The sequence below is a fragment of the Neodiprion fabricii genome, chromosome 1 (assembly GCF_021155785.1).
Source record: "Neodiprion fabricii isolate iyNeoFabr1 chromosome 1, iyNeoFabr1.1, whole genome shotgun sequence".
NCBI lineage: Eukaryota > Metazoa > Arthropoda > Insecta > Hymenoptera > Diprionidae > Neodiprion > Neodiprion fabricii.
The window spans coordinates 34,328,215-34,341,769 of record NC_060239.1 but is presented as its reverse complement, the minus strand read 5'-3'; the positions used below and the strand labels follow the sequence as shown (position 1 = coordinate 34,341,769).

The 13,555-nt window shown below is 39.1% G+C and overlaps 1 protein-coding gene across 1 annotated transcript; it reads left to right on the top strand.

Annotated features, from left to right (window-relative positions):
* The first annotated feature begins 5,856 nt into the window (after positions 1–5,856).
* Positions 5,857–7,797, top strand: LOC124187899. The gene is made up of 4 exons (XM_046580082.1): positions 5,857–6,103; positions 6,589–6,872; positions 6,989–7,119; positions 7,195–7,797. Exons 1-4 carry the CDS (start codon positions 5,857–5,859, stop codon positions 7,340–7,342), a joined length of 810 nt encoding a protein of 269 aa, XP_046436038.1. The 3' UTR covers positions 7,343–7,797.
* The last annotated feature ends 5,758 nt before the right edge of the window (positions 7,798–13,555 follow it).

Sequence of the window (13,555 nt, the reverse complement as noted above, 5' to 3'; positions counted from 1 at the left end):
GACAGCGACTGACACTTCCGAGGGAAACGACCAACTCAGAAATTACGCACACCTATATTCCAAGCAACGTATCGTGAATAATAATACTTCCTCGTAACGATGATCGCAATCAAAGTTTCGCCCAACAGGCCGCTCGCGTTTATCAGAGAGCTCCGTCACTGAGTTTGGTATCCGAACTGAACCTCGGGTATGCGGCCGTAATGAAAACGGGCCTCTGTCGCGGGCTTCTACGAGAGATTTAATTATCCTTGATTTATTATTGATATCGTGGGAGCCCCGCCGTTCCTCCAGCTCAGCTCGCGCTCCCCCTTCTCGATCAGGGAACCACTAGAGCAGTGCTTCGTCTTTAGAAAAGACGGAAGATATCCGCAACCGGGGGAGCAAGAAGTGTCGAAAACAGACTCATAAATCAAGATCTCCCCTCGAGTCCGTTTTCGCAACGTCATTTCAGCCGTTTCGTCGCAGCGTGAAATCGGAGGACCCGAGACACAGGCGCATGTCCTCACTTTGACGTATATGTGTAACATGCACATTTCGTTTCAATTGAGCGGTTTTTTTTAATCAGTATTTTTCGTGATCCTACTTTCAAATCTGTATTTTCCTGTGATTTTTCATCCATACGAGTACATTTACGATCCTCTGAAAACGGTATAAGCTAAAGAGATAGAGAGATGGTGATTTCCAGTGATAGCAGGACACGTATAACTCTATCTTATTATCTGTAGGAAATTTGACAAATCTCGTTCAAACACCGTGCTGTGTTTGATCCGCATGTGCAGCGGTGTATCCGGATTGAAAATTTGCTGTCAAGATTTGCAACGGCCGATTAATTAGCGCGATATGCGGATCTCGACAAGCCAAATTCTCATCGAGTGTACGTGTAATGAGAAGAGATAACATAGGATACCCAGCCAGAATTAATACAGTCATGTGTTTATCGCGTGGCTCAGCGGATCGAGTACAAAATAAGCTAGACTGGGTCAGGCAAGATGGTGGCTTTCGCGCTTCGATACGGAATGTGGTAGTTTTCCGGATTAATCCGAAGCTTGACGATCCGTGAAGACCACTAAATATCGGACACGCCTCGCAAAAGGGTCGATTTTATCACCCTCACAAATTCCGACAGCACACGATGTGTTTTTTGTATTCCATTCCTGAAGCTACACGACATTCTTTACATACAGCTTTATATACAGCTTTTCTAGGCACTTTAAAACGCAGGTGTGAAATCCAATTTCCTCGTAGCACTCGAGTATTTGTGAAGACTACAATGGGGTGACGGTGTCTTCTGAAATCGAATGAGAATCATCGCCTTTGGAGTTTATCTATAGTCTTGAGTGAAAAGCTCAAGTTCGTAAGGATTGAAGAAAAATTTGAGCTCACTCACTACAGAGACCAGGAATAAAATAAACTTCGAGTCACTTTGATAAGTGAAAAATAAACTATGTAGTCTGAAAACATGTAATTGCTGGTACACGATTAGTGGGAATAATAATTTAATTTACCTAAATTCATATGAATACGACTACTATGATAACACGTTATAGATTATTGAAATGTGGCATCGAAGCTCGACTTGCTACCGAGTTTTGACTCACTCGACGAACTGGAACTTTGGACAACCATAAGGATCCGACTTACTCTTGGTCACTGTAGCGTCAGCTTAATCTCGATTATTACGGCACGTAATTTAGGTTCCACGTAGAGACGCACAGATGGCTGTCAATTTTAGGTGAAAGAGGCTTTCAATTGCGAAGTTCCAATTACGTGAAAGCAAGGAATTGAGAATTCAACTCCTTCCTTGAGTATCCTCAGCTGAAAACTTCGTGGAAACCTGTTAACAAATCTTGGCCGAACCTTGAGCTTAAGAACTGAAAGGATGAAGGACGTCCATAAGTGTTATACGTCCTTGTACTCGGACGCACGTATCTAGGTCCAGGCCACGCAACTCAAATACCCCGGTTTAAATATAATATAACCTCCTTTTTCTCGCAAGGGTTGCTCCACGCTGGAACGACAATTACGTTACATTGTTGCGCAAAGAGCCTGTCGCTCACTTTTTTGGTAGTAGGTATACCATTGAGCTTCTTTAGCCTGAATAGCTGCACGTGGCGTGCTCATCGTCGTGCCCTCTTTCTTTGCAGTCTGACGACGATTAAACCTCGAGGGAGAGAAGAAAAGGCGGTGTGGTTTATGAATTGAAAAATGAAATATGTCCGACGCGACTTCGGTCGAACATTCGTCACCCAAGGCTTGAAATAAAAATAAAATGGTAAAATTATCGAGCAGCTCGTGCGAAATTGTGCTGGGGTGGATTAATTAATGATCCCCGGTAACATTTACGCAGGATGGATAAACCCGCTCGGGCGTGATTTCCCGACGAAATAACATTGGCCTAGATCTGGAAAATCTGCAGGTAGAGGTAAGTTGGGTGGATGGGTGGGCGAAGCCGAGCTGTGATATTATTATATCCCGGATAGTTAATTACCTCCTCAGGCTGGCGGGGCAAAACAAAAACAAACCGATCAATGCTCAACTGGCTGGGTTGTCGGAGCGACGGAAGTGAGAAAAATAGGGTCGTGAAACTCGGCGAGTCGATTATCAAGAATTTTTATCCCGCCTCATATAAATTAAATCATACAAGTTAAATCGCATTAGCGAGCCTGTATTCGCATCGCACCGTGCAGAACTTTTTCACTGAAACTCGGTCATTACTACGATCGGTTATAAACCAGAATCCCGGAACTTTTGCTATTTTTTCCTCCAATCACAACTAGCGGTAATCCTGACGGTTCACAGCTATTTGAACAGCGAACTGTCTCGCGTGTTTCAAAGTGGTAATAGCCCGCTGCGATCAGACACAGGATTCAGCGTTAAAGCTCCTTCCGATCGGAATCCGTTAGTTGCCGTCGGTTATCCGACGCTTTCACTTTGCTGGGGTAAACAAGATCGGAATGATAAGAAGAACGAGATGAGCTCTGATTCCTAGTGATTTGATTTTTCAGGTTCTTCCATGTTTTGCGGCCACGGAGAATTGGGCTAGTATTGGAAAATTATATTACACTTATTTTTTCCGGTAGCATAGTATTATACAACTGTTGAGTTCTCGAATTTCTTTTTTTTCGATGAAATTACGGGCATGCGAAAGGAAACCGTCGCATGATTTAAATAATTCGCCAAGAATTGAGATTCGAGATCCGCGCACAGAGGTAGAAGAACAAGGGGTTCGATCAGTACGGAAATCGCAGGTGGTAGAACAATATGAAGAGGGTTGAGCACGGTCTAAAAATACACTTTTCCGATATATCGACGCATCGTGGTGCAACTTGTTCCGCGGATGTGAACAGCTTCTGACCTCGATAACAGATCGGGTACACGGAATGATTTTAATGACACACTAATGACTACGAGACGAATTTCTGACGATTATAACGACATATCGTCCTGGCAGATAAATCTGTTTCATATCATGTATCACCCCGCTGATATATGCGTCACTCAAACAGCCCGACAGCCAGGAATCCAGTTCAGAAGATTCCTGAAAATCTAGCGACTGTCTTGGTCAACCCGAGAGAAATAAACTCGCACATTCTTCACATTTGGGATGCTGTACTGAAGTACATCTCTGAGACGTTCTTTCCGTCCGCGGTCAAAATTCCAGTCCGAGAACACGGGTGGATATCCAGTTCGTACATCTATCATAAGCTGATCTCAGAATGTGAGAGGTCACGGTAGGGTGATTCGTAAGGAAATGGAAGTGAGCAGAAAAGTGTGTGACATGTTAGGATAGGTGTTGAAAATTTATCGAAAGACTGAGAAAACAGTTGATAACCAAAGAGATCGAATGAAGTCGTATATAAATTGAAATTTGAAACGGAACAGAGAAAGGAAATAAATATTCATGAACGCGTGGTTTTTGCCCATTCTAATGTACAATTAACGTGTAATGAAAATGGCAAGTGAATTGGTGGGAAAAAATTAAAAATAAAATAGCAGGCTGATCAGCAGGAACAGCGATAATTTTCCATACGGTCGATAATCTGATAACATCCTCCAACTTTGTGTTATATTTTCAAAAGTCATGAAAACTTCTTTCCAAAGTTAACGGAGTGTCCTATGTTTCAAGTATATCTAAATTAATAGCACACGTTCATATGATTTTTGAAATCTTGACTGCTCATTGACTTTAGAGGATCAGGCGACGATTTTACGCGGTATTAATGTCTTGATTAAAAAATGAAATAAATTTCGTAAAAAAAAAAACCAGTAGAAATTAAGCATGGCGAGGAAAAGAGAAGTGAAATTGGTACGAAAATTGTCTAAATGTTAAAAAAGAGACGCGGACTCCACAGGGGCAGATTTAGGCATAAAACGAAATCGCGGCGATAAGGGTTGGGTAATCCTCGTCCCAAGATTTCCGCGATTCTTCATTGATTCGGAACGAGCGAAAGCAAAGATTCGGTATGCGCCGTCAGACAACGTCATGTATCAGGTCGTCGGCGTGGGCGCATGGCGTCCGTCCCTCTTGCCGCCCTCGCCTCGGCTCCAGACAGCCGAACGTTGCGTCCGTCGGGGTGTGCAGCCCTCGTCCTTTGCCGCCCCATCGCCATAGCAACCCCTGGAGTTCAGACTCCCCATCCACCGGAATCCCATTCCAGAGCGGCGAGAAACCCGCGGGTGAAAAGAAGAACTACCTATCTAACCATCGCCTCTTACAATCTACGATACGGCGTAGCCTTGAATCCCAAATCTCCGTTTTCGCCCTTGGGCAGAAAAAAAATGTGGTAACACTACCCGCGACGGATAAGACTCGGCATTTTTTTCGCCCCCTCTCCCACTTTTTTCCTCACGTGAAATATAACGCCTGTACTTGAGACCGCTGGTCATTCTATACGAACATGTCGTTACGGGGTAAAGCTGGTTGTTAGAGGACACAGTCGGAGTTGTATAAAATTGGCGTACCGTGTCGAATTCGATAAAGTAGCGTAAGCTTTGATTTTTGCAGACTGACTTGAAAAGTAGGAGGACGGTAGATATTTGCGTATCGAAAACGCGGTTCGCTGCTTGTCTGTTTTTTGTCTTCTTCGTAATCCGCAACGTCATTGGCTTGTTTTGCGCATGATATCCAAGATATTTATTACAGGTTCCACTGTTCTTGCCGAGCATTCACGAGCGGCGTTGAAATCATACACATGCGATGCAATTCATGCTTGGTTGTGCTCATAAAGTAGGTATTGTCAGTTACGAGGGGTGGATACCTGGCAGCCAGACTCGGAGTTGGGTGTCTGAAATCAATACCTTGTATAGCATATAGAGAAGTTCGCATCATCGGCAAACTCTTCGAAAAGCTGAAGCAGAATTAACCCTTGGAAACCCGAGAGATGACTCATACGTGTCCAATCGTACTTTTCGATCTCTGTCAAGTCGTTTCGTAGGAACACCTGTGTCGTCAAGACTCAGAGACGTGCAACTGGGCGAGGAGCCGGTTTCCCGTATTTTTAAGCCGTTCGAATGAGAACAAAAACGGGACACAATTGACGGAGAAACTTTCGATACTTCTCGAGTAGGTCCGCACGAAACCCTGGAGGAGAAAAGGCCGAGTTCATGCCCATTTCACTCAGTCCGTTCAGCGGAGTGAAAAATTCGATCCACTCAAAGAAATTATTTGCATTTACCCGAATTGTCCCAATCGGACACAGCGGAATATAACAAGTTACCTTACGGAGTCTGGAAATACGCTGGAACAAATTGACGAGTGATTAAGTGCCTCTTGAATTCTCAGAAGAAGCCGTTTGATCGCCACAGGGTGACATTCGTCGCAGTATTCTTCGAAGATCCGTACAAAGCGCGATAATCATGACTCTCGGATTCTCGTGGAAAACAGCATCGCTCAGCTGCTGCTGTTTCGCAATATTCTGCTCGGCTAACGATCAGACGCAATTTACCACCGTGGCGTCTCCGCAGGAGAGTCAACTCGTCGCATCGAAGGAAAACAAAAATCCCGACGGCGGCTGGACTTGGAGTCAACCGGACACGTTGTCATCAATCATTTTCGAAACGCAAACTCCTCCGCCAAATTTCATCTCGAGTCATTATTTGTCAGGCAAGTAGAAGTGGCTAGTTTTGAAGGAGTAAAATCAATGAAAATAGTGTTGTAGTTACGTATAAATTCGTTGAAAATTTTTCACCCTTTGCGGATAGTGTGACGCGGGTGTTGTAAACGGCCGTTAACGTTCAATTGGGGTTTGTTCGATGCAGTATTTATTCTTGTTTTTTTCACAGCCACGTTACAGTGCAGGAGAAAAGAATTTTCCGGCTTGATTGTAAATTTTTGCCAATTAAAACGGACGCGTTGTAAACGACCCGGGGTGTCACAGCACTGCATGGAAAAATTACGAGACTGATTAATGAGACACGAGTAATATAATTTTTAAGGTCGCGAGTGACGTCGTATATGCTAATCGCACAAGCCTTGAAGAGTCGTTATTTTTCTCTGCGGCTGTCGGCCACCCGTTCACCTTTAATCAGTTTGTTTACCCCCGTCATTTAGCACAGATTATCCTTAATCGAGACGTAATTTAATTACAGGACACGGCTTCAATCGAAACGGGGCCGTCGCACTGAGGTCGGAATATTTTCCGTACCCGTACGAAGTCGGTCCTTCGGTAGAAGACGCGCATCCTGTTTTTCCAACCCAAAACACTGAGAACGCTTTAGCGTCGATTAAAAAGCATTTTGCCATTGTCAGTTTCATCGGGCTTCTTCTACTCTTCGCCATAGTCCAGAACACCATATCTGCATCAAGAGAAAAGGAGGCCCTATCGTTGCGCGAAAAACGTGACATCGTCGCAATCCACGGAACGGATCCCATGGTACGAGGATTGGAGAATCCCTCTTGACTTTCCTGAAAAATAATCTTCTCTTGAATTACGGCCAACTTGGCGACAGACGATGATTACACGAAATTCAAAAATTGGTGTTTTTTCAGCTCCCCGAGATCGAAGACGTCTTGAGCGAGGATACCAAGATACGTTGCATGCAGCGTACTCTGTGTCTTGAGAATAAAAAACTTGGTCAACATTTGGGAAGAACTGGCAAGCTTCTGGCCAAATACTTGACGTAAGCTGTAGTTTTTGCATTTTCAAACGTCAAGCGTGTACATTAATCATACACTGTTTACTCATGGCATTGCAGACGAACTGTCGAAACTTCTTTGGAGGCTTCTTCCGGCTGGTACAGACTCCTTGAGGATGCCAGCCAGGCGGGTCTTCGGGGCGAAGACTGTAGAATCCTTTACAGGGATTGCAGCCCCGCTGAGGATTCGAGACCAGAACTAGATTAGATTTTGAAGAAAACAATTTTTTATTCGACTTCGACATTCGTTATTATACGTGACTTTAATTAAACATAGAAGAAGAGATAAACTCAGTTTACCTGATCGCAGAAGGCCGTCATCTCAGATGCTTTCGGATTTTGTCCGAAAGTATACTGAAATGATTTGAAATTGAATGAAATGAGATAAACTGCCCCAGCAAATAATTATACGATATGCATTGTGGCCGATCTCAGTTAAGTTCTGCAGGCAACCGGCTAAAAGGTCAGATTTTAAATGAATCTACCCTATATTCAAAACTTTCTTTAGCTTTCTATATGTGGAATGGAAGAAAGTGTGAATTCATTCCAACTCTCGTACCGTTGAAGTAATACGATAAACCGGGTTGGGAAAACTGGGTCAAATGCGAATTTAACATTTTTCCCAAGCGTTACGTCGACTACCTATACGTAATACATCAATTTCACTAATGTAAGTTATCTACGGAATATACTTTAAACTACGTTACTTAAGTTTGTTTTATTTAATACAAGCATGCGTTATACGTACTTGGTTTCTAGAGGGCTCCAAATTTTCGAATATTTTTAACACTCATCCAACAATATTTGCGGTATATCTTGTTGAATAAAGTTTTCGTTTCTTTCTCTTCTTCGGCAGCTCTGCATATCAGGAAAAAATATGAATTGAAGAAAATGGGGCACAACTGTTATTTTCAGTTTCATGTAATAATTCATAGAACTTGTACTTGGATTTTTCATAAAAGGATTTTCACATTTTCTATGCAAACAAACTTTCCTGAATGCCTATAAATTCCTTTGAACACGACGTTTTCAAAATTCGTAATCAGTATTCTAAAATACAATCAGTGAAGCACTAAGAAATGGAAAAAGTTGGACGTGAGTTGGAAAAATCTTATAATTCCTTAACCTTGCGCTAAAATTGGGTCAAAGGTGTACTGACGAGACCGATGAATGGTTTTAGCAGATGTCAAAGGTTGACTCTCATGTCCATTTTTCTCCTTGCCATGATTTGGAGGTGATCTGCGATGAAAGAGAAGATAAAATAAATAGGGCAACTAAACTGAAGGATCACACGAAATATTGAGTGCAAAATTTCGAGAAATCACGAAAAAATCAACAGGTTAAAGCATAAGTAGAAGAATCAGATACGGATGATTATTGTTTTTTTTTTTTTTTTTCAATTTTAATTACAATATGCTGTGATTTTTTTTCAGTTTTTTTTGTTTTTTGTATTTCTTTATCCGCTACAAACATCGACATCCAGCCTGAACTATTATACAGCAGTCTGCTTGCACTTCACACACTTTTTCATCACTTATTAAAAACCTACATTCGTCGAGCATTATTCAATTATAAAAAAATATCAAATCACGAACAGAACTGAGATAGTTGATAATAATTAACTAAAATAACGCTATTATTATTATTATTATTATTATTGTTGTTGTTGTTGTTGTTGTGGTTGTTGTTGTTATTATCAACATTAAGTTAGGTAGGTATTACATATCAGTATTTGTCTCGTCTAATTCACATTATGTGTCCGTATCACTACTGCAATACCGCATTAACTAAATCGTTACTTACAGATATATACATATATATGTATATTTATTGAATATACACACACATATGTTATTGTTGTTGTTATTATTATTATCGTTATTATTAAAATTAGTCGTGAGATCGCTTGTTGCAATAGTCCAGGCTTAATTTAAAAACATAAAATTGTTAAATATACACGTTAAATGGCGGAAGATCTTGAGAGCTCGCCTCGTCGCTTATAATATATGTATGTATATATACGTGTGTGTGTGTGTGTGTGGGTATGTGTGAATTATCATTACACTCTCATGTATGTGTAGTTAACAAACTTTTACCAGCCAAATTTTCCTCGGAATGCAAGCAGGAGAGACCAACTCCGAAAGAGCTGTCGCCCCCTCGCCACCTAAGGCAGGCTTAACATCTTACCGTAAATATCTCCCTTCCGTCGCTCTACTTTCGAACTTCGTCTATCTTTGCATTTTCAAAAATTAGACACAGGTCTGACCAGGTAGGTATAATTATTGTACAGGCAGGTGTGGTATTTCGTCAATTTGATTATTACTAATAATTTATTTATTCAGTGTGTTTTTTTTTTTTTTTTTAATCATTTCTTTCCTTCTTTTCTTTATTTAATGTAGGTACGAATTTTTAAACATTGGTATTTATAATATACGGCACTTCAGTAAGAGTAAGACGGTTCATTTATCATCAATTCATAACGAGATTATCATAGGGATTTCTTATAAATGATCATTTATCACGTAGTAATCACAGGAAAAAAGAACAAAGTATAATATGGTAAAATAAGAATAAAAAATACTTTCCGCGCACCAATTTTCCACTATTGGTATGCGTACTGAGATGGAACTTTCTTTTATCATGTTACGTGCAGATTTGTAACCACGAAATTTTTCCAAGTTTCACGGATTCCGTTAATCTCCGTAATTGTAAAAAGAAATTGGAGTAAAAGGTTTAGCTTCATTGTTTTGCTCACCGTCCAATCTTATTGACAACTCAATTCATTCGTTCTCAAGTCTATTTGTTTATCAATCTTTCAGATCTCAATATCGTATGGATCGTGATTCGTGGAAAGGGCGACGATAAATAGCCAGATGAAACATGTGTTATCGTTAACAAAATTGAATAGAATTTTGCCAAAATTATACTTGAAAGACCTATTTAAGGCAGTGATACACGAAACGTCAGTTCACTTAACTTCGGTATATATATATATAGATGAATTAGGGTCACAGCATTAGTTTAAACACAGTTAGACAAATGATTGCATTTCCACGTCCATTACTAAACTTGATTCCTGCTTGCATCCCCTTACACATCGTGATGGGTTTTGCCTTCGCTCGTTATTATGATTATTACGATTATTATTATTATTATTATTGTTATTATTATTAACCATTATTATTAATCGTTATTATTATTGTTATCATCTATTATTAATCATTATTATTATTGTTGTTTTATTGTTATTATCATTATTATTATGATTAAATTATGATTATAAAAGTATATTACTATATTTACACGACTTACAAAGTAGTGCTCGAATTACTAAAATGCGCGAAATTCGATATTTTTGCTCTCCTCCAAAGACTCGGCAAATTCCCTGTTCGGAATGGCACTGTCATAGTTCTTCACCTACCGATTAAATGCGTATCTTGCATATCAGATCAAATTGAATTAAAGAAAATATAAATAAATTAAACACGCACACACATCTAAAGCTAAATAACGACGACGAAGACGACAGCGAAAACGAGATCGACGAGAGTTTTTCCTGCGAGTTCTTATGGGATATTGATTATTATCACCGATTTTAAAGGTATATATTCGTAAAGTTTTTTCACACGAAATCCGTTGTTTCAAATCGAAGCTTAGAAAAGAAATTGTCGTTACTTTGCAAATTTAAATAAAACTAAGATTACGCTGTGTAGAAGAAAATTGGATAAAGAATGAATTGAATATATACCCGCACTTCTGTATACCAAGAACTCGCAAGAGAAATAACGTATTAATCCGTCGTGAACTTTTGAATATGTTTCTATCAATATATTTAATTTTAACGTTATCACTGAAGATAAAGTCTAAACGTTGAATATTCCGTACTCAAATATTCCCCGAAGAGGCTCTGTAAAGAATTCTGGGTGAAATATATCGAGTTCACCAAGCGATCATGAACACGATATAATGCATGTACGTGTGCATTGAGATGAAGAAAATATAAAATTATGCAGTAGAAGAGAAAAGCAGAAAAAACAACATCACGAAAAAGAAAACACGGTAATTTGTTGCTTTTATTTATTTCTTTATTGATACCTTGTTTAAAGTATAGGAAGAGCGCGGCCCAGAAAATCTTTACAAGCCGCGCATTCTTATCCGTTTATGCGATTTTCGTATTTATCATGCTAATGGGTTACACAATTTTTATTTATTTTTATTTCAAATTTATCGCCGATAGTCGCATTGACACGTGTATTTCTTTTTTGTCTGATTTTAAATATACTTCACTTTACCATTCATCATTTAATCTACATAGTCGGCGTCAATCAACCCTACGATATAAAAGGAATTCATATTAATTATGCCGACTATCGTAATTACTTAATTAATTAAACTATCAATTAATATAATAATAATGACAATAATAATGACAATAATAATAATAATGATAATAATAGTAATAATATGTACAACGTGATCATGCCTATTTCTGTTCTTTTTTTTTCTATCTCATGCTCAGATCGTGAGACGCGTCGAAATATTATAAAATAGTATATTATTACAATGTGTAAGAGTAGTAATAATAGTAATAGTAGTAGTAGTAATAAGTATGTTCGTGACTTTATAATTTATTTATGCTACTATGTGCATTGTTTGTTTTTTTCAAAAGTCGTCAAATTAAAATGTTTTTCTTTCTTCTTAGGCTCATGTACGTCGGTGTCATGATGATGATTAAAATAACAATAAGAAATACGCTTAACACGTAACGTATTTTACGAATTATTATTACCATCATTATTCGATGAGCGCGTATCTCAGTATTTACCACGGTTGTCTGTTTCTTCAAGTAAGAATTCTGACAATTTCCGAATGGCTATTCGTCGCGATGCCACGAGCCGTTTAGCAATCACACGTCATTCATTTAAAAATCAAAACACAGGTTGCGAGCACGTCATACTCTCTCAATCCAACAGTTGCGATATCGCATCGCCGTCTCAAATCTGTGTTGTACAGCAGATAAAAAAAAAAAAAAAAAAAAAAAAAAGATAAATAAGAAAAAGAATTTATATGTTCTCATCGTAGGACAGCTATAAGTTGTTGATGCTGTTAATTTTCTATTGGTATTTGTTACATTACGGTTTACGTTTTCACCGCTTAATTATGCGCGGATAGATAGTCGTTAGGTTACACTGACGTAGGTTTAGATCGATGACAGTTTTAATTCGTGTTCGGAATTCTGCCAATGCCCATGTTCAGTCACTTTGTCTTCTAGCAGCAGTAGCAGCAGTAACAGCAGCAGCAGCGGCGGCGGCGGCGGCGGCGGCAGCAGCAGCAGCAGTAGTAGTAGTTGTAGTAATAGTAGTAGTAGTAGAAGTAGTAGTAGCAATAGTAGTAGTAGTAGTAGTAGTAGTAATAGCAGTATAGTATTATTATTTATTATTATTACTTTTTGTATTTTTAGTTACTTCAGTGTAGCCGAGGTAATAATTTTTTTTATTTGCTATTTCATTTTTATTTTTTTTTTCTATAAGAAATTTCACCGGATGGTTGATTTTTGCCTTTCGTGCAATAGTCTGTCGCCTATACATATATTTTCTCTTTCGATTTCTTTACCACTCTCTCTCCACTTTTATTTCTCTAGATATCAGTCGCTCGCTCCCTCTTCTATTTTCTCGCTCTTTATGCCAACCATTTCCTTCAATCTCCCGTCATTTTTGACTCCTTGCTAAGATTTACCACTGCAGTTAGTTACATCTAGAGCATACTTATAAAATACTTGAAACAAATTTGAGTCCATTGAAAAGGTGGCTCAGGCGATTTCAGCTGCAGTTGTCACACTACTACACACAGATTTCATTTTATAATTTTTTTGTCATCTTCTCTTACTCTCTTCCCTCACTACTATTCGTCGTTGCTGGTCATTCCCGTTAAAATTACAAAGTTTGGTTTTATTTGGGTCGTTCTGTTTGGTTTTTTCTTCTTTTGTCATTCATTTGATTAAAGAAACTCGCGCTTTGCGGCATCCGGGCTCGACTAAGTCTAACTTTTTATTTTACTGGCCAACCGTGGAGCGCCGCCGAGTTGCTGATCAAAAATGTTCGTGTGTTTTGGTATCTCTCCCTCACCCCCGAACCGGTTTTACTTGTGATCTGCCCCACACATCACCTTTACGCGAACGCGTTACAATTTTGGCTTTTCTCGTTTTTTAAATCTTCATTTTTCTTTTATAATCTAACAACGTATTAAACAAAAAAAATTAAAAAAAAACGCGGATACATGTGATGTGAAGCGTCCAACGCCATCCCGTTGGTGTAATAACAATTAATAAATGCTCTACGATTTTGTTCGTAAGGACAACATAAAACAATAATATCACCTAATAGTTTAGCTTTTTGTGCATACGTTTCTTCAATTAATTCAT